We start from the raw sequence: 22,446 nt of genomic DNA, 5'->3' as shown, positions 1-22,446 counted from the left end.
CGGGACAAAGGGTCCAGTGTCGTGTACTTGTCAGTCACATTAGGCTGCAGTGCGCTGTGTTAATCGTTTCTGGACGTTGTGTGGTTGGTATGAGTTTGTATCAACCAATCAACAGCTGTCGATATAGGCCCTGAAAAGTTCTCTGATCCGTCTCAATTTGAAACATTTCGCCACGGTGTCCTTCTGTGTCTTCTGATTTTGGGAATGACGAGAGGAGGAGGTCCCACAAGCCTTAGTTCTGAGTCTCTGAGCTTAAGGGTCATCCCAGTGGTGAACATATGAGGGTTGTGGGGAGGCTGGGAGCACTTGGAAGGAGGGGTGGGAGAGTGGCTCCAAGGATGGGGGCGCCTGCTTCGGGGTTCTACGTAGTGGTCAGGAGCTCCAGAGGTGCCGATCCACACCAGCCACACCTCCTACACACAGTCATCCTTCTACACCATCACATGAGCATATTGAGTTGAGGCAGCTCAGTTTTCAGGAGCGGCTCGTGATGGGGACGTGAGTCAGAGGATCATCTCGTCCCCATCACATCATTCAGAGCGATACCAGTTTGCATCAGCCTTCACTCCTGCCTGCAGTAGCATGCTTTCCGACATGTTCATGAGCTCCTCTTCGCCAACGGAACTACCTTGGCCCACCAGTGATGCTACTACGTTTGAAAATCAAGAACCATTGCAACACAAACCTCGCCAGGTGGTAGAGTGTCCCGCAGTGTATCGGGACAGACTTCCCCAAAACTTTTTTTAAAGGGGAAGTAAATGTTTATAGTTGTGTTACTGGAGTGATAGTTTTCATACATGGTGCTTTGACAAGAAAATAGTGAAATTGGAAAAAATGTAGCTTAGACATTGAAGCTTATTGATACAGTGGTTAAATTGATGAGAACTGCTATTGACATTTGTGTAAATGAATTAAACATTTTCCTTTTTCCATAGCCAGAGGTTGAACCATTATGTGACATTCATTTTTTCATTTCATTTCAAGCTAGAAGTTTCAGTTTTCTAAATTGTTTCTTACATTTTTCACATGTATATATATGTATGTGTGTGTGTGTGTATATGTGCGTGTGTGTGTGTATGTGTGTGTATGTGTATATATATATGTATATTATCCCTGGGGATAGGGGTGAAAGAATACTTCCCACGCATTCCTCGCGTGTCGTAGAAAGCGACTAGAGGGGACGGGAGCGGGGGGCCAGAAATCCTCCCCTCCTTGTATTTCTTAACTTTCTAAAATGGGAAACAGAAGAAGGAGTCACGCGGGGAGTGCTCATCCTCCTCGAAGGCTCAAATTGGGGTGCCTAAATGTGTGTGGATGTAACCAAGATGTGAAAAAAGGAGAGATAGGTAGTATGTTTGAGGAAAGGAACCTGGATGTTTTGGCTCTGAGTGAAACGAAGCTCAAGGGTAAAGGGGAACAGTGGTTTGGGAATGTCTGGGGAGCAAAGTCAGGGGTTAGTGAGAGGACAAGAGCAAGGGAAGGGGTAGCAGTACTCCTGAAACAGGAGTTGTGGAAGTATGTGATAGAATGTAAGAAAGTAAATTCTCGATTAATATGGGTAAAACTGAAAGTTGGTGGAGAGAGATGGGTGATTATTGGTGCATATGCACCTGGGCATGAGAAGAAAGATCATGAGAGGCAAGTGTTTTGGGAGCAGCTGAATGAGTGTGTTAGTGGTTTTGATGCACGAGACCGGGTTATAGTGTTGGGTGATTTGAATGCAAAGGTGAGTAATGTGGCAGTTGAGGGAATAATTGGTATACATGGGGTGTTCAATGTTGTAAATGGAAATGGTGAAGAGCTTGTAGATTTATGTGCTGAAAAAGGACTGATGATTGGAATACCTGGTTTAAAAAGCGAGATATACATAAGTATACTTATGTAAGTAGGAGAGATGGCCAGATAGCGTTATTGGATTACGTGTTAATTGACAGGCGCGCGAAAGAGAGACTTTTGGATGTTAATGTGCTGAGAGGTGTAACTGGAGGGATGTCTGATCATTATCTTGTGGAGGCAAAGGTGAAGATTTGTATGGGTTTTCAGAAAAGAAGAGTGAATGTTGGGGTGAAGAGGGTGGTGAGAGTAAGTGAGCTTGGGAAGGAGACTTGTGTGAGGAAGTACCAGGAGAGAATGAGTACAGAATGGAAAAAGGTGAGAACAATGGAAGTAAGGGGAGTGGGGGAGGAATGGGATGTATTTAGGGAATCAGTGATGGATTGCGCAAAAGATGCTTGTGGCATGAGAAGAGTGGGAGGTGGGTTGATTAGAAAGGGTAGTGAGTGGTGGGATGAAGAAGTAAGAGTATTAGTGAAAGAGAAGAGAGAGGCATTTGGACGATTTTTGCAGGGAAAAAATGCAATTGAGTGGGAGACGTATAAAAGAAAGAGACAGGAGGTCAAGAGAAAGGTGCAAGAGGTGAAAAAAAGGGCAAATGAGAGTTGGGGTGAGAGAGTATCATTAAATTTTAGGGAGAATAAAAAGATGTTCTGGAAGGAGGTAAATAAAGTGCGTAAGACAAGGGAGCAAATGGGAACTTCAGTGAAGGGCGCAAATGGGGAGGTGATAACAAGTAGTGGTGATGTGAGAAGGAGATGGAGTGAGTATTTTGAAGGTTTGTTGAATGTGTTTGATGATAGAGTGGCAGATATAGGGTGTTTTGGTCGAGGTGGTGTGCAAAGTGCGAGGGTTAGGGAAAATGATTTGGTAAACAGAGAAGAGGTAGTAAAAGCTTTGCGGAAGATGAAAGCCGGCAAGGCAGCAGGTTTGGATGGTATTGCAGTGGAATTTATTAAAAAAGGGGGTGACTGTATTGTTGACTGATTGGTAAGGTTATTTAATGAATGTATGACTCATGGTGAGGTGCCTGAGGATTGGCGGAATGCGTGCATAGTGCCATTGTACAAAGGCAAAGGGGATAAGAGTGAGTGCTCAAATTACAGAGGTATAAGTTTGTTGAGTATTCCTGGCAAATCATATGGGAGGGTATTGATTGAGAGGGTGAAGGCATGTACAGAGCATCAGATTGGGGAAGAGCAGTGTGGTTTTAGAAGTGGTAGAGGATGTGTGGATCAGGTGTTTGCTTTTGAGGATGTGTGGATCAGGTGTTTGCTTTGAAGTATGTATGTGAGAAATACTTAGAAAAGCAAATGGATTTGTATGTAGCATTTATGGATCTGGAGAAGACATATGATAGAGTTGATAGAGATGCTCTGTGGAAGGTATTAAGAATATATGGTGTGGTAGGCAAGTTGTTAGAAGCAGTGAAAAGTTTTTATCGAGGATGTAAGGCATGTGTACGTGTAGGAAGAGAGGAAAGTGATTGGTTCTCAGTGAATGTAGGTTTGCGGCAGGGGTGTGTGATGTCTCCATGGTTGTTTAATTTGTTTATGGATGGGGTTGTTAGGGAGGTGAATGCAAGAGTTTTGGAAAGAGGGGCAAGTATGAAGTCTGTTGGGGATGAGAGAGCTTGGGAAGTGAGTCAGTTGTTGTTCGCTGATGATACAGCGCTGGTGGCTGATTCGTGTGAGAAACTGCAGAAGCTGGTGACTGAGTTTGGTAAAGTGTGTGAAGGGAAGAAAGTTAAGAGTAAATGTGAATAAGAGCAAGGTTATTAGGTACAGTAGGGTTGAGGGTCAAGTCAATTGGGAGGTGAGTTTGAATGGAGAAAAAGTGGAGGAAGTGAAGTGTTTTAGATATCTGGGAGTGGATCTGGCAGCGGATGGAACCATGGAAGCGGAAGTGGATCATAGGGTGGGGGAGGGGGCGAAAATTCTGGGAGCCTTGAAGAATGTGTGGAAGTCGAGAACATTATCTCGGAAAGGAAAAATGGGTATGTTTGAAGGAATAGTGGTTCCAACAATGTTGTATGGTTGCGAGGCGTGGACTATGGATAGAGTTGTGAGCATGAGGATGGATGTGCTGGAAATGAGATGTTTGAGGAGAATGTGTGGTGTGAGGTGGTTTGATCGAGTAAGTAACGTAAGGGTAAGAGAGATGTGTGGAAATAAAAAGATCGTGGTTGAGAGAGCAGAAGAGGGTGTTTTGAAATGGTTTGGTCACATGGAGAGAATGAGTGAGGAAAGATTGACCAAGAGGATATACGTGTCGGAGGTGGAGGGAACGAGGAGAAGAGGGAGACCAAATTGGAGGTGGAAAGATGGAGTGAAAAAGATTTTGTGTGATCGGGGCCTGAACATGCAGGAGGGTGAAAGGAGGGCAAGGAATAGAGTGAATTGGAGCGATGTGGTATACCGGGGTTGACGTGCTGTCAGTGGATTGAATCAAGGCATGTGAAGCGTCTGGGGTAAACCATGGAAAGCTGTGTAGGTATGTATATTTGCTTGTGTGAACGTATGTATATACATGAGTATGGGGGTGGGTTGGGCCATTTCTTTCGTCTGTTTCCTTGCGCTACCTCGCAAACGCGGGAGACAGCGACAAAGGCAAAAAAAAAAAAAAATATATATATATATATATATATATATATATATATATATATATATATATATATATATATATATATATGGGAGAGATGGCCAGATATCGTTATTGGATTACGTGTTGATTAATAGGCGCGCGAAAGAGAGACTTTGGATGTTACTGTCCTGAGAGGTGTAACTGGAGGGATGTGTAAACATTATCTTGTGGACGCGAAGGTGAAGATTTGTATGGGTTTTCAGAAAACAAGAGAGAATGTTGGGGTGAAGAGAGTGGTGAGAGTAAGTGTGTTTTGGAAGGAGACTTGTTTGCGGAAGTACCAGAAGAGACTGAATACAGAATGGAAAAAGGTGAGAACAAAGAACGCAAGGGAGTGTGGGAGGAATAAGATGTATTAAGGGAAGCAGTCATGGCTTGTGCAAAAGATGCTTGTGGCATGAGAAATGTGGGAGGTGGGCAGATTAGAAAGGGTAGTGAGTGGTGGGATGAAAAAGTAAGATTATTATTGAAAGAGAAGAGAGAGGCACTTGGACGATTTTTGCAGGGAAATAATGAAAATGACAGGAAGATATATAAAAGAAAGAGGCAGGAGGTCAAGAGAAATGTGCAAGAGGTGAAAAAAGGGCAAATGAGAGTTGGGGTGAGAGAGTATTATTAAATTATAAAATTATTAAGAATATATGGTGTGGGAGGCAGGTTGTTAGAAGCAGTGAAAGGCTTTTATCCAGGATGTAAGGCATGTGTACGTGTAAGAAGAGAGGAAAGTGATTGGTTCTCACTGAATGTTGGTTTGCGGCAGGGGTGAGTGATGTCTCCATGGCTGTTTAATTTGTTTATGGATGGGATTGTTAGGGAGATGAACGCAAGAGTTTTGGAAAGAGGGGCAAGTATGCAGTCTGTTATGGATGAGAAAGCTTGGGAAGTAAGTCAGTTGTTGTTCGCTGATGATGCAGCACTGGTGGCTGATTCATGTGAGAAAATGCAGAAGCTGGTGACTGAGTTTGGCAAAGTGTATGACAGAAGAAAACTGAGAGTAAATGTGAATGAGAGCGAGGTTATTAGGTACAGTAGGGTTCAGGGTCAAGTCAGTTGCGAGGTAAGTTTCAATGAAGAAAAACTGGAGGAAGTGAAGTGTTTTAGATATCTGGGGGTGGATTTGGCAGCGGATGGAACTATGGAAGCAGAAGTAAATCACAGGGTGGGGGAGGGGGCGAAAGTTCTGGGAGTGTATATATATATATATATATATATATATATATATATATATGTATATATATATATATATATATATATATATATATATATATATATATATATATATATATATATATATATATATATATATATATATATATATTATCCCTGGGGATAGGGGATTAAGAATACTTCCCACGTATTCCCTGCGTGTCGTAGAAGGCGACTAAAAGGGGAGGGAGCGGGGGGCTGGAAATCCTCCCCTCTCATTTTTTTTTTAATTTTCCAAAAGAAGGAACAAAGGGGGCCAGGTGAGGATATTCCAAAAAAGGCCCAGTCTTCTGTTCTTAACGCTACCTCGCTAACGCGGGAAATGGCAAATAGTTTAAAAAAAGGAAAAGAAAATATATATATATATATATATATATATATATATATATATATATATATATATATATATATATATATATATATATATTTTTTTTTTTTTTTTTCTAATGCTTGCTTATTTTCTTAACATGTTTTAAAGTATTAAAGCAAATCATCGAATGCGGAGAAACGTGGTGCATCTAAAATTTTGAGATGAGATCTATAGACTCTAGGAGGCTTGATATAAGTTTTACAGAGATGAGATGTGTTTGGAATGAATTTCGTAAAGAGTGCAAGTGTTTGGGATAAGGTGTTTAGAAAGAAAAGGTGTTTGGGATAAAGTCTTTGGAAAGTAGAAATGTTTTTTGAGAAAGTTTCGAGAAAGTGGACGTTTGGGAGAAGTTTCTTAGAACGTAAATGGTGTTTGAGATGAGGTCTGTAGAAATAGAAGTGCTTGCTGTAAAGTCTTTAGAAAGTGGAATTTCTTTTTTGGTAATCGGTGCAAAAAGTAGAAGCGTCTGGAATAGGGTCTTTTGAAAGATAAAGTGTCATGGACAAGTAATTTAGAAAATTGAATGTCTGGGACAAGTTCTTGGGTATGTAAATGTGTCTGACAATATCTTAGAAGGTGGTTGATTCTTGGATATGGTATTCAGAAAGCAGAAGTATCCAGGACATGCTCCTTAGAAAGAGAAAGTGTATGGGACAAGGTGTTTATAAGTGGAAGAGTGAGGTGTAATGCATTATTACCAATCAGGTTGACACACAAACTTATATATAACTCTATGAGTATTCCTACAACAACACACATATCCCGCGACATATATTTGCTAAGATGGAGACAATATGCAATGTAATGAGTCAATTTGTAGTTGGTTTGAACTAATGGACACAAGGAAACAATTTAGGTAACTGTACAGAAGAAAGGACAATTACAGGAAGGTTCATTGTAATTGTATAAATGATTCAAGTCCAGGGAGTAACATGAGCATGTATTTTAGGTTTCAGAGGACGATTATGTACATCTTAGAGTACAGTGGCTATTTGACAACAACAGCTTCACTGAGATTGAAGACAACTTTACTGCACCTCAACGAACATTGAAACTTGATAAAATGATATATTCTGACCTTCAATTCGGGTAAGTTAACTTTCTTATTTTTCTGATTTAGTAAAGGTAAGAAATCTTTTGAACAAGTTCTGATACAATACAAAGATATTTATAATTAACCCTGGCTCCATCCCAAGGTATAAGGGATAAAAAAGTAAAGAGATTCCAAACATAATCAAATACTTGTAGGCATCCAGCTGGGGACAAAATTAGAATGTAGTTTTGTCTGGAAATAGAAGTGCTTACACAAATTGTGACGCACTTTTAGCTATCTGTCTATCTATCGATCTACCTATCCACACACACACACACACACACACACATACACACACAGACACACACACACACACCCAGACACACACACACACAGACACACACACACACATATATATATATATATATATATATATATATATATATATATATATATATATATATATATATATATATATATATATATATATATATATATATAAATAAATTATACATTTCCTTTTTTCCATAGCCAGAGGTTGAACCATTATGTGACATTCTTTTTTTTCATTCATTTCAAGCTAGAAGTTTCAGTTTTCTAAATTGTTTCTTACATTTCTCATATGTATATGTATGTATGTGTGTGTGTGTGTATATGTGCGTATGTGTGTGTATGTGTGTGTATGTGTGTATGTATATATATATGTATATTATCCCTGGGGATAGGGGTGAAAGAATACTTCCCACGTATTCCTCGCGTGTCGTAGAAAGCGAGTAGAGGGGACGGGAGCGGGGGGCCAGAAATCCTCCCCTCCTTGTATTTTTTTAACTTTCTAAAATGGGAAACAGAAGAAGGAGTCACGCGGGGAGTGCTCATCCTCCTCGAAGGCTCAGAGTGGGGTGCCTAAATGTGTGTGGATGTAACCAAGATGTGAAAAAAGGAGAGATAGGTAGTATGTTTGAGGAAAGGAACATGGATGTTTTGGCTCTGAGTGAAACGAAGCTCAAGGGTAAAGGGGAAGAGTGGTTTGGGAATGTCTGGGGAGTAAAGTCAGGGTTAGTGAGAGGACAAGAGCAAGGGAAGGAGTAGCAATACTCCTGAAACAGGAGTTGTGGGAGTATGTGATAGAGTGTAAGAAAGTAAATTCTCGATTAATATGGGTAAAACTGAAAGTTGATGGAGAGAGGTGGGTGATTATTGGTGCATATGCACCTGGGCATGAGAAGAAAGATCAAGAGAGGCAAGTGTTTTGGGAGCAGCTGAATGAGTGTGTTAGTGGTTTTGATGCACGAGACCGGGTCATAGTGATGGGTGATTTGAATGCAAAGGTGAGTAATGTGGCAGTTGAGGGAATAATTGGTATACATGGGGTGTTCAGTGTTGTAAATGGAAATGGTGAAGAGCTTGTAGATTTATGTGCTGAAAAAGGACTGATGATTGGGAATACCTGGTTTAAAAAGCGAGATATACATAAGTATACTTATGTAAGTAGGAGAGATGGCCAGAGAGCGTTATTGGATTACGTGTTAATTGACAGGCGTGCGAAAGAGAGGCTTTTGGATGTTAATGTGCTGAGAGGTGCAACTGGAGGGATGTCTGATCATTATCTTGTGGAGGCTAAGGTGAAGATTTGTATGGGTTTTCAGAAAAGAAGAGTGAATGTTGGGGTGAAGAGGGTGGTGAGAGTAAGTGAGCTTGAGAAGGAGACCTGTGTGAGGAAGTACCAGGAGAGACTGAGTACAGAATGGAAAAAGGTGAGAACAATGGAAGTAAGGGGAGTGGGGGAGGAATGGGATGTATTTAGGGAATCAGTGATGGATTGCGCAAAAGATGCTTGTGGCATGAGAAGAGTGGGAGGTGGGTTGATTAGAAAGGGTAGTGAGTGGTGGGATGAAGAAGTAAGAGTATTAGTGAAAGAGAAGAGAGAGGCATTTGGACGATTTTTGCAGGGAAAAAATGCAATTGAGTGGGAGACGTATAAAAGAAAGAGACAGGAGGTCAAGAGAAAGGTGCAAGAGGTGAAAAAAAGGGCAAATGAGAGTTGGGGTGAGAGAGTATCATTAAAGTTTAGGGAGAATAAAAAGATGTTCTGGAAGGAGGTAAATAAAGTACGTAAGACAAGGGAGCAAATGGGAACTTCAGTGAAGGGCGCAAATGGGGAGGTGAAAAGAAGTAGTGGTGATGTGAGAGGGAGATGGAGTGAGTATTTTGAAGGTTTGTTGAATGTGTTTGATGATAGAGTGGCAGATATAGGGTGTTTTGGTCGAGGTGGTGTGCAAAGTGAGAGGGTTAGGGAAAATGATTTGGTAAACAGAGAAGAAGTAGTGAAAGCTTTGCGGAAGATGAAAGCCGGCAAGGCAGCAGGTTTGGATGGTATTGCAGTGGAATTTATTAGAAAATGGGGTGACTGTATTGTTGACTGGTTGGTAAGGTTATTTAATGTATGTATGACTCATGGTGAGGTGCCTGAGGATTGGCGGAATGCGTGCATAGTGCCATTGTACAAAGGCAAAGGGGATAAGAGTGAGTGCTCAAATTACAGACTATAAGTTTGTTGAGTATTCCTGGTAAATTATATGGGAGGGTATTGATTGAGAGGGTGAAGGCATGTACAGAGCATCAGATTGGGGAAGAGCAGTGTGGTTTCAGAAGTGGTAGAGGATGTGTGGATCAGGTGTTTGCTTTGAAGAATGTATGTGAGAAATACTTAGAAAAGCAAATGGATTTGTATGTAGCATTTATGGATCTGGAGAAGGCATATGATAGAGTTGATAGAGATGCTCTGTGGAAGGTATTAAGAAAATATGATGTGGGAGGAAAGTTGTTAGAAGCAGTGAAAAGTTTTTATCGAGGATGTAAGGCATGTGTACGTGTAGGAAGAGAGGAAAGTGATTGGTTCTCATTGAATGTAGGTTTGCGGCAGGGGTGTGTGATGTCTCCATGGTTGTTTAATTTGTTTATGGATGGGGTTGTTAGGGAGGTAAATGCAAGAGTTTTGGAAAGAGGGGCAAGTATGAAGTCTGTTGGGGATGAGAGAGCTTGGGAAGTGAGTCAGTTGTTGTTCGCTGATGATACAGCGCTGGTGGCTGATTCATGTGAGAAACTGCAGAAGCTGGTGACTGAGTTTGGAAAAGTGTGTGGAAGAAGAAAGTTAAGAGTAAATGTGAATAAGAGCAAGGTTATTAGGTACAGTAGGGTTGAGGGTCAAGTCAATTGGGAGGTGAGTTTGAATGGAGAAAAACTGGAGGAAGTGAAGTGTTTTAGATATCTGGGAGTGGATCTGGCAGCGGATGGAACCATGGAAGCGGAAGTGGATCATAGGGTGGGGGAGGGGGCGAAAATCCTGGGGGCCTTGAAAAATGTGTGGAAGTCGAGAACATTATCTCGGAAAGCAAAAATGGGTATGTTTGAAGGAATAGTGGTTCCAACAATGTTGTATGGTTGCGAGGCGTGGGCTATGGATAGAGTTGTGCGCAGGAGGATGGATGTGCTGGAAATGAGATGTTTGAGGACAATGTGTGGGGTGAGGTGGTTTGATCGAGTGAGTAACGTAAGGGTAAGAGAGATGTGTGGAAATAAAAAGAGCGTGGTTGAGAGAGCAGAAGAGGGTGTTTTGAAGTGGTTTGGGCACATGGAGAGGATGAGTGAGGAAAGATTGACCAAGAGGATATATGTATCGGAGGTGGAGGGAACAAGGAGAAGAGGGAGACCAAATTGGAGGTGGAAAGATGGAGTGAAAAAGATTTTGTGTGATCGGGGCCTGAACATGCAGGAGGGTGAAAGGAGGGCAAGGAATAGAGTGAATAGGAGCGATGTGGTATACCGGGGTTGACGTGCTGTCAGTGGATTGAAGCAAGGCATGTGAAGCGTCTGGGGTAAACCATGGAAAGCTGTGTAGGTATGTATATTTGCGTGTGTGGACGTATGTATATACATGTGTATGGGGGGGGGTTGGGCCATTTCTTTCGTCTGTTTCCTTGCGCTACCTCGCAAACGCGGGAGACAGCGACAAAGTATAATAAATATAAATAAAATAAATTATATATATATATATATATATATATATATATATATATATATATATATATATATATATATATATATATATATATATATATATATATATATATGGAAAAAGGTGAAAACAATGGAAGTAAGGGGAGTGGGGGAGGAATGGAATGTATTTAGGGAATCGGTGATGGATTGCGCAAAAGATGCTTGTGGCATGAGAAGAGTGGGAGATGGGTTGATTAGAAAGGGTAGTGAGTGGTGGGATGAAGAAGTAAGAGTATTAGTGAAAGAGAAGAGAGAGGCATTTGGACAATTTTTGCAGGGAAAAAATGCAATTGAGTGGGAGATGTATAAAAGAAAGAGACAGGAGGTCAAGAGAAAGGTGCAAGAGGTGAAAAAAAGGGCAAATGAGAGTTGGGGTGAGAGAGTATCATTAAATTTTAGGGAGAATAAAAAGATGTTCTGGAAGGAGGTAAATAAAGTGCGTAAGACAAGGGAGCAAATGGGAACTTCAGTGAAGGGCGCAAATGGGGTGGTGATAACAAGTAGTGGTGATGTGAGAAGGAGATGGAGTGAGTATTTTGAAGGTTTGTTGAATGTGTTTGATGATAGAGTGGCAGATATAGGGTGTTTTGGTCGAGGTGGTGTGCAAAGTGAGAGGGTTAGGGAAAATGATTTGGTAAACAGAGAAGAGGTAGTGAAAGCTTTGCGGAAGATGAAAGCCGGCAAGGCAGCAGGTTTGGATGGTATTGCAGTGGAATTTATTAGAAAAGGGGGTGACTGTATTGTTGACTGGTTGGTAAGGTTATTTAATGTATGTATGACTCATGGTGAGGTACCTGAGGATTGGCGGAATGCGTGCATAGTGCCATTGTACAAAGGCAAAGGGGATAAGAGTGAGTGCTCAAATTACAGAGGTATAATTTTGTTGAGTATTCCTGGTAAATTATATGGGAGGGTATTGATTGAGAGGGTGAAGGCATGTACAGAGCATCAGATTGGGGAAGAGCAGTGCGGTTTCAGAAGTGGTTGAGGATGTGTGGATCAGTGTTTGCTTTGAAGAATGTATGTGAGAAATACTTAGAAAAGCAAATGGATTTGTATGTAGCATTTATGGATCTGGAGAAGGCATATGATAGAGTTGATAGAGATGCTCTGTGGAAGGTATTAAGAATATATGGTGTGGGAGGCAAGTTATTAGAAGCAGTGAAAAGTTTTTATCAAGGATGTAAGGCATGTGTACGTGTAGGAAGAGAGGAAAGTGACTGGTTCTCAGTGAATGTAGGTTTGCGGCAGGGGTGTGTGATGTCTCCATGGTTGTTTATTTGTTTTATGCATGGGGTTGTTAATGAGGTGAATGCAAGAGTTTTGGAAAGATGGGCAAGTATGAAGTCTGTTGGGGATGAGAGAGCTTGGGAAGTGAGTCAGTTGTTGTTCGCTGATGATACAGCGCTGGTGGCTGATTCATGTGAGAAACTGCAGAAGCTAGTGACTGAGTTTGGTAAAGTGTGTGAAAGAAGAAAGTTAAGAGTAAATGTGAATAAGAGCAAGGTTATTAGCTACAGTAGGGTTGAGGGTCAAGTCAATAGGGAGGTGAGTTTGAATGGAGAAAAACTGGAGGAAGTGAAGTGTTTTAGATATCTGGGTGTGGATCTGGCAACGGATGGAACCATGGAAGCGTAAGTGGATCATTGGGTGGGGGAGGGGGCGAAAATTCTGGGAGCCTTGAAGAATGTGTGGAAGTCGAGAACATTATCTCGGAAAGCAAAAATGGGTATGTTTGAAGGAATAGTGGTTCCAACAATGTTGTATGGTTGCGAGGCGTGGGCTATGGATAGAGTTGTGCGCAGGAGTATGGATGTGCTGGAAATGAGATGTTTGAGGACAATGTGTGGTGTGAGGTGGTTTGATCGAGTAAGTAACGTAAGGGTAAGAGAGATGTGTGGAAATAAAAGGAGCGTGGTTGAGAGAGCAGAAGAGGGTGTTTTGAAATGGTTTGGGCACATGGAGAGAATGAGTGAGGAAAGATTGACCAAGAGGATATATGTGTCGGAGGTGGAGGGAACGAGGAGAAGAGGGAGACCAAATTGGAGGTGGAAAGATGGAGTGAAAAAGATTTTGTGTGATCGGGGGCTGAACATGGAGGAGGGTGAAAGGCGGGCAAGGAATAGAGTGAATTGGATCGATGTGGTATACCGGGGTTGACGTGCTGTCAGTGGATTGAATCAAGGCATGTGAAGCGTCTGGGGTATACCATGGAAAGCTGTGTAGGTATGTATATTTGCGTGTGTGGACGTATGTATATACATGTGTATGGGGGTGGGTTGGGCCATTTCTTTCGTCTGTTTCCTTGCGCTACCTCGCAAACGGGGGAGACAGCGACAAAGCAAAAAAGAAAAAAAAAAAAAATATATATATATATATATATATATATATATATATATATATATATATATATATATATATATATATATATATATATATGTATATATATATATATATATATATATATATATACCACGTATTCCCTGCGTGTCGTAGAAGGCGACTAAAAGAGGAGGGAGCGGGGGGCTGGAAAACCTCCCCTCTTGTTCTCTTATTTTTAATTTTCCAAAAGAGGAACAGAGAAGGTGGCCAGGTGAGGATATTCCCTCAGAGGCCCAGACCTCTGTTCTTAACGCTACCTTGCTAACCCGGGGAATGGCGAATAGTTTGAAAGAAAAGAAAGATATATTATTTGTTTTATCTATTTTGCTTTGTCGCTGTCTCCCGCGCCTGCGAGGTAGCGCAAGGAAACAGACGAATGAAATGGCCAATCCAACCCCCACATACATGCACACACACACACGTCTACACACGCAAACATGCATACCCACACATCCCAACGTACACACATATATACACACACAGACACATCCATATACACATATGCACACAATTAACACTGCCTGCCCCAACTCATCCCCATCGCCACCCCGCCACCCAGGGAATAACATCCCCTTCCCCCCTCATGTTCGCGAGGCAGCGCCAGGAAAAGACAACGAAGGCCCCATTCGCTCACACTCAGTCTCCAGCTGTCATGCAATAATGCCCCACAGAATAAGACCCCAAAGAAATTTCCATACTTTACCCCAGACGCTTCACATACCCTGATTCAATCCATTGACAGCACGTCGACCCCGGTATACCACATCGATCCAGTTCACTCTATTCCTTGGCCTCCTTTCACCCTCCTGCATGTTCAGGCCCCGATCACTCAAAATCTTTTTCACTCCATCTTTCCACCTCCAATTTGGTCTCCCACTTCTCCTCGTTCCCACCACCTCTGACACATATATCCTCTTGGTCAATCTTTCCTTACTCATTCTCTCCATGTGCCCAAACCATGTCAAAACACCCTCTTCTGCCTCTCTCAGCCACGCTCTTTTTATTTCCACGCATCTCTCTTACCCTTACATTACTTACTCGATCAAAGCACCTCACACCACATATTGTCCTCAAACATCTCATTTCCAGCACATCCACCCTCCTGCCCACGCCTCGCAACCATACAACATTGTGGATACACTATTCCTTCAAACATAGCCATTTTTGCTTTCGGAGATAATGTTCTCGACTTCCACACATTCTTAAAGGCTCCCAGGATTTTCGCCCCCTCCCCCACCCTATGAACCACTTCCGCTTCCATGGTTCCATCCGCTGCCAGATCCACTCCAAGATATCTAAAACACTTTACTTCCTACAGTTTTTCTCCATTCATACCTACCTCCCAATTGACTTGACCCTCAACCCTACTGTACCTAATAACCTTGCTCTTATTCACATTTACTCTTAACTTTCTTCCTTTACACACTTTACCAAACTCAGTCACAAGCTTCTGTAGTTTCCCACATGAATTAGCCACCAGCGCTGTATCATCAGCGAACAACAACTGACTCACTTCCCAAGCTCTCTCATCCCCAACAGACTGCATACTTGCCCCTCTTTCCAAAACTCTTGCATTCACCTGTAAAAATTGAGAGGGTCAGGGAAAATGATTTGGAAAACAGAGAAGAGGTAGTAAAAGCTTTGCGGAAGATGAAAGCCGGCAAGGCAGCAGGTTTGAATGGCATTGCAGTGGAGTTTATTAAAACAGGAGTTGACTGTATTGTTGACTGGTTGGTAAGGTTATTTAATGTATGTATGATTCATAGTGAAGTGCCTGAGGATTGGCGAAATGCTTGCATAGTTCCATTGTACAAAGGCAAAGGGGATAAGAGTGAGGTATAAGTTTGTTGAGTATTCCTGGTAAATTATATGGGAGGGTATTGATTGAGAGGGTGAAGACATGTACAGAGCATCAGATTAGGGAAGAGCAGTGTGGTTTCAGAAGTGGTAGAGGATGTGTGGATGAGGTGTTTGCTTTGAAGAATGTACGTGAGAAATACTTAGAAAAGCAAATGGATTTGTATGTAGCATTTATGGATCTGGAGAAGGCATATGATAGAGTTCATGGAGATGCTCTGTGGAAGGTACTAATAATATATGGTGTGGGAGGCAAGTTAGAAGCAGTGAAAAGTTTTTATCGAGGATGTAAGGCATGTGTACGTGTAGGAAGAGAGGAAAGTGATTGGTTCTCAGTGAATGTAGGATTGCGGCAGGGGTGTTAGGTTATTAGGTTATTAGGTTATTAGGTACAGTAGGGTTGAGGGTCAAGTCAATTGGGAGGTGAGTTTGAATGGAGAAAAACTGGAGGAAGTGAAGTGTTTTAGATATCTGGGAGTGGATCTGGCAGCGGATGGAACCATGGAAGCGGAAGTGGATCATAGGGTGGGGGAGGGGGTGAAAATTCTGGGACCCTTGAAGAATGTGTGAAAGTCGAGAACATTATCTCAGAAAGCAAAAATGGGTATGTTTGAAGGAATAGTGGTTCCAACAATGTTGTATGGTTGCGAGGCGTGGGCTATGGATAGAGTTGTGCGCAGGAGGATGGATGTGCTGGAAATGAGATGTTTGAGGACAATGTGTGGTGTGAGGTGGTTTGATCGAGTGAGTAACGTAAGGGTAAGAGAGATGTGTGGAAATAAAAAGAGCGTGGTTGAGAGAGCAGAAGAGGGTGTTTTGAAGTGGTTTGGGCACATGGAGAGGATGAGTGAGGAAAGATTGACCAAGAGGATATATGTGTCGGAGGTGGAGGGAACAAGAAGAGGGAGACCAAATTGGAGGTGGAAAGATGGAGTGAAAAAGATTTTGTGTGATCGGGGCCTGAACATGCAAGAGGGTGAAAGGAGGGCAAGGAATAGAGTGAATTGGAGCGATGTGGTATACCGGGGTTGACGTGCTGTCAGTGAATTGAAGCAGGGCATGTGAAGCGTCTGGGGTAAACCATGGAAAGCTGTGTAGGTATGTATATTTGCGTGTGTGGACGTATGTATATACATGTGTATGGGGGGGGTTGGGCCATTTCTTTCGTCTGTTTCCTTGCGCTACCTCGCAAACGCGGGAGACAGCGACAAAGTATAATAAATAATAATAATATATATATATATATATATATATATATATATATATAAATAAATATTTTTTTCATACTATTCGCCATTTCCCGCATTAGTGAGGTAGCGTTAAGAACAGAGGACTGGGTCTTTGAGGGAATAACCTCACCTGGCCCCCTTCTCTGTTCCTTCTTTTGGAAAATTGAAAAAAAAAAAAATGAGGTGGGAGGATTTTCAGCCCCCCGCTCCCTTCCCTTTTAGTCGCCTTCTACAACACGCAGGGAATACGTGGGAAATATTCTTTCTCCTCTATCCCCAGGGATATTTTTTTTTTTTTATTATACTTTGTCGCTTTCTCCCGCGTTTGCGAGGTAGCGCAAGGAAACAGACGAAAGAAATGGCCCAACCCCCCCCCCCCATACACATGTATATACATACGTCCACACACGCAAATATACATACCTACACAGCTTTCCATGGTTTACCCCAGACGCTTCACATGCCCTGCTTCAATCCACTGACAGCACGTCAACCCCGGTACACCACATCGCTCCAACTCACTCCATTCCCCGCCCTCCCCTCACCCTCCTGCACGTTCAGGCCCCGATCACACAAAATCCCAACCCCAGGGATATATATATATATATATATATATATATATATATATATATATATATATATATATATATATATATATATATATATACATGATATATACTGTCTGCCCTTATTCATTCTCGTCGCCACCCCGCCACATATGAAATAACAACCCCCTTACCCCGGCATGTGCGGGAGGTAGCGCTAGGAAAAAGCATCAAAGGCCACATTCGATCACACTGTCTCTAGCTGTCACGTATAATGCACCGAAACAACATGTCTCTTTCCACATCCAGGCCCCATAGAACGTTCCATAGTTTACCCCCAGACGCTTCATATGCCCTGGTTCAATCCAATGACAGCGCTTCGACCCCGGTATTCCACATCGTTCCAATTCACTCTATTCCTAGAAGGCCTTTCACCATCGTGCATGTTCAGGCCCCGATCACTCAAAATCTTTTTCACTATCTTTCCACCTCCAATTTGGTCTCCCACTTCTCTTCGTTCCCTCCACCTCTGACACATATATCTTCTTGGTCAATCTTTCCTCGCTCATTCTCTCCATGTGACCAAACCATTTCAGAACACCCTCTTCTGCTCTCTCAACCACACTCTTTTTATTACCACATATCTCTCTTACCCTTTCATTACTTACTCGATCAAACCACCTCACACCACCTATTGTCCTCAAACATCTCATTTCCAGCACATGTACCCTCTTCCGCACAACTCTATCCATAGCCCACGCCTCGCAACCATATAACATTGTTGGGACCTCTATTCCTTCAAAAATACCCACTTTTGCTTTCCAAGATAACGTTCTCGACTTCCACACATTTTTCAACGCTCCCAGAACTTTCACCCTCTCCCCCACCCTATGATTCACTTCCGCTTCCATTGTTCCATCCGCTGCCAAATCCACCCACAGATATCTAAAACACTTCACTTCCTCCAGTTTTTCTCCATTCAAACTTACCTCGCAATTGACTTGTCAGTCCACCCTACTGTGCCTGATAACCTTGCTCTTATTCATATTTACTCTCTGCTTTCTTCTTTCACAAACTTTACCAACCTTAGTCACAAGCTTCTCCAGTTTCTCACATGAATCAGCCACCAGCATTGTATCATCAACGAACAAACAACTAACTAACTTCCCAAGCTTTCTCGTTCACAACTGACTGCATACTTGCCCCTCTTTCCAAAACTCTTACATTCACTTCCCTAACAACCCCATCCATAAACAAATTAAACAACCATGTAGACATGACGTACCCCTGCCGCAAACCAACATTCACTGACAACCAACCACTTTCCTCTCTTTCTACTCGTACACATGCCTTACATCCTCGATAAAGACTTTTCACTGCTTCTAACAACTTGCCTCCCACACCATATATTCTTAGTACCTTCCACAGAGCATCTCTATCAACTCTATCATATGCCTTCTCCAGATCCATAAGTGCTGCATACAAATCCATTTGCTTTTCTAATTATTTCTCACATACATTCTTCAAGGTAAACACCTGATCCACACATCCTCTACCACTTCTGAAACCACACTGCTCTTCCGCAATATGATCCTCTGTACATTCCTTCACCATCTCAATCAATACCCTCCCATATAATTTCCCAGGAATACTCAACAAACTTATATATTTGAGCACTCACTTTTATCCCCTTTGCCTTTGTACAATGGCACTATGCAAGCATTCCTCCAGTCCTCACGGACCGCACCATGAGTCATACATACATTTAATAACTTTACCATCCAATCAACAATACAGTCACCCTCTTCTTTAATAAATTCCACTGTAATGCCATCCAAACCTGTTGCCTTGCCGGCTTTCATCTTCCGTAAAGCTTTTACTACCTCATTTCTGTTTACCAAATCATTCTCCCTAACCCTTTCACTTTGTACACCACCTCGACCAAAACACCTTATATCTGCCACTCTATCATCAAACACATTCAACAAACCTTCAAAATACTCACTCCATCTCCTTCTCATATCACCACTACGTGTTATTACCTCCCCATTAGCTCCCTTCACTGATGTTCATATTCGTTCCTTTGTCTTACGCAATTTATTTGCCTCCTTCCAAAACATCTTTGTATTCTACCAATACCTTAATGATACTCTCTCACCCCAACTATCATTTGCCCTCCTTTTCTTCCTTTGCACCTTTCTCTTAACCTCCTGCCTCTTTCTTTTATACATCTTCCCCTCATGTACATTATTTCCTTGCAAAAATCGTCCAAATGCCTCTCTCTTTTCTTTCACTAATAATATTACTTCTGCATCCCACCAATCACTGCCCTTTCTAATCTTCCCACCTCCCACGCTTTCCTGCCACAAGCATCTTTTGCAAAAGCCATGACTGCTTCCCTAAATACATCCCATTCCTCCCCCACTCCCCTTATGTCCTTTGTTCTCATCTTTTTCCCTCCTCTATTAAGTCTCTCTTGGTACTTCTTCACACAAGTCTCCCTCCCAAGCTCTCTTACTCTCACCACTCTCTTCACCCCAACATTCTCTCTTCTTTTCTGAAAACCCCTAAAAATCTTCACCTTCGCCTCAACAAGATAATGATCAGACATCCACCCAGTTACACCTCTCAGCACATTATCATCCAAAAGTCTCTCTTTCGCGCGCCTATCAATCAACACGTAATCCCATAACGCTCTCTGGCCATCTCTCCTTCTTATACGTTTACTTATGTATATCTCTCTTTTTGAACCAGATATTCCCAATCACCATTCCTTTTTCAGCACATAAATCTACAAGCTCTTCACCATTTCCATTTACAACACTGAACACCCCATGTACGCCAAATATTATTTTTCAACCGCCACATTACTTACCTTTGAAGTCAAATCACCTATTACTATGACCCAGTCTTGTGCATCAAAACTACTAACACACTCACTCACCAGCTATCAAAACACTTGCCTCTCATGATCTTTCTTCTCATGCCCAGGTGCATATGCACCAATAATCACCCATCTCTCTCCAGCAACTTTCAGTTTTACCCATATCAATCTAGAATTTACTTTCTTACACTCTATCACATACTCCCACCACTCCTTTTTAAGGAACATTGCTACTCCTTCCCTTGCTCTTATCTTCTCACTAACTCCTGACTTTACTCCCAAGACATTCCCAAACCACTTTGCCGCTTTACCCTTGAGCTTCGTTTCACTCAGAGCCAAAACATCCATGTTCCTTTCCTCAAACATACTACCTATCTCTCCTTTTTTCTCATCTTGGTTACATCCACACACATTTAGACACCCCAATCTGAGCCTTCGAGGAGGATGAGCACTCCCCGCGTGACTCCATCTTCTCTTCCTCCGTTCAGAAAGTTATTATTATCATTATTATTATCATTATTATTATCATTATTATTATTATCGTTATTATTATTATTATTATTACTATTATTATTATCATTATTATTATTATTATTATTATTATTATTATTATTATTTATTATTATCATTATTATCATTATTATTATTATTATCATTATCATTATTATCATTATTGTTATCATTATTATTATTATTGTTATTATCATTGTTATTATTATTATTATTATTATTGTTATTATTATTATTATTATTATATTATTATTATTATCATTATTATTATTATTATTATTATTATTATTATTATTATTATTATTATTATTATTATTATTATGATTGTTATTATTATTATTATCATTATTATTATTGTTATCATTATTATCATTATTATTATCATTATTATTATTATCATTTTATTATTATTATTATTATTATTATTATTATTATTATTATTATTATTATTACTATCATTATAATTACTATTAGTATTATTTTCATTATTATTATTATTACTATCATTATTATTATTATTATTATTATTATTATTATTATTATTATTATTATTATTATTATTATTACTACTATTATTATTATTATCTATTATTATTATTATTAATATTATTACCATTACCATTATTATTATTATTATCATTATTATTATTATTATTATTATTATTATTATTATTATTATTATTATTAAGAGTAAATGTGAATAAGAGCAAGGTTATTAGGTACAGTAGGGTTGAGGGTCAAGTCAATTGGGAGGTGAGTTTGAATGGAGAAAAACTGGAGGAAGTAAAGTGTTTTAGATATCTGGGAGTGGATCTGGCAGCGGATGGAACCATGGAAGCGGAAGTGCATCATAGGATGGTTGAGGGGGCGAAAATTCTGGGAGCCTTGAAGAATGTGTGGAAGTCGAGAACATTATCTCGGAAAGCAAAAATGGGCATGTCTGAAGGAATAGTGGTTCGAACAATGTTGTATGGTTGCGAGGCGTGTGCTATGGATAGAGTGGTGCGCAGGAGGATGGATATGCTGGAAATGAGGTGTTTGAGGACAATGTGTGGTGTGAGGTGGTTTGATCGAGTAAGTAACATAAGGGTAAGAGAGATGTGTGGAAATAAAAAGAGCTTGGTTGAGAGAGCAGAAGAGGGTGTTTTGAAATGGTTTGGGTACATGGAGAGAATGAGTGAGGAAAGATTGACCAAGAGGATATATGTGTCGGAGGTGGAGGGAACGAGGAGAAGAGGGAGACCAAATTGGAGGTGGAAAGATGGAGTGAAAAAGATTTTGTGTGATCGGGGCCTGAACATGCAGGAGGGTGAAAGGAGGGCAAGGAATAGAGTGAATTGGAGCGATGTGGTATACCGGGGTTGAGGTGCTGGCAGTGGATTGGATCAGGGCATGTGAAGCGTCTGGGGTAAACCATGGAAAGCTGTGTAGGTATGTATATTTGCGTGTGTGGACGTATGTATATACATGTGTATAGGGGTGGGTTGGGCCATTTCTTTCGTCTGTTTCCTTGCGCTACCTCGCAAACGAGGGAGACAGCGACAAAGCAAAAAAAAAAAAAAAAATTATCATTACTATTATTATCATCATCATTACTATTATTATCTTTATTATTATTATTATTATTATTATTATTATTATTATTATTATTATTATTATTATTATTATTATTATTATCATTACTATTATAATTATTATTATTATTATTATTATTATTATTTTTTTTTTTTTTTTTGCTTTGTCGCTGTCTCCCGCGTTTGCGAGGTAGCGCAAGGAAACAGACGAAAGAAATGGCCCAACCCACCCCCATACACATGTATATACATACGTCCACACAAGCAAATATACATACCTACACAGCTTTCCATGGTTTACCCCAGACGCTTCACATGCCTTGA

The 22,446-nt window shown here is 40.9% G+C and overlaps 1 protein-coding gene across 8 annotated transcripts in view; it reads left to right on the top strand.

The window, feature by feature from the left end:
• LOC139761026 (uncharacterized) overlaps window positions 1–22,446 on the top strand; it is a 318,517-nt gene that overhangs the window by 216,466 nt on the left and 79,605 nt on the right. For 3 of the 8 annotated variants that reach the window (XM_071684778.1, XM_071684774.1, XM_071684773.1), the window contains exon 3: window positions 7,002–7,141. The exons of the other annotated variants lie outside the window; for them this stretch is intronic. In XM_071684778.1, coding sequence (XP_071540879.1) covers window positions 7,002–7,141 — 140 coding nt within the window. The remainder of the gene's footprint in view (window positions 1–7,001; window positions 7,142–22,446) is intronic. 8 annotated transcript variants of the gene reach the window in all.

The sequence above is a fragment of the Panulirus ornatus genome, chromosome 39 (genome assembly GCF_036320965.1).
Source record: "Panulirus ornatus isolate Po-2019 chromosome 39, ASM3632096v1, whole genome shotgun sequence".
In the NCBI taxonomy this organism is placed as follows: Eukaryota; Metazoa; Arthropoda; class Malacostraca; order Decapoda; family Palinuridae; genus Panulirus; species Panulirus ornatus.
Note: the sequence above shows the minus strand (reverse complement) of the source record. Positions and strands in the feature narration are given on the sequence as shown.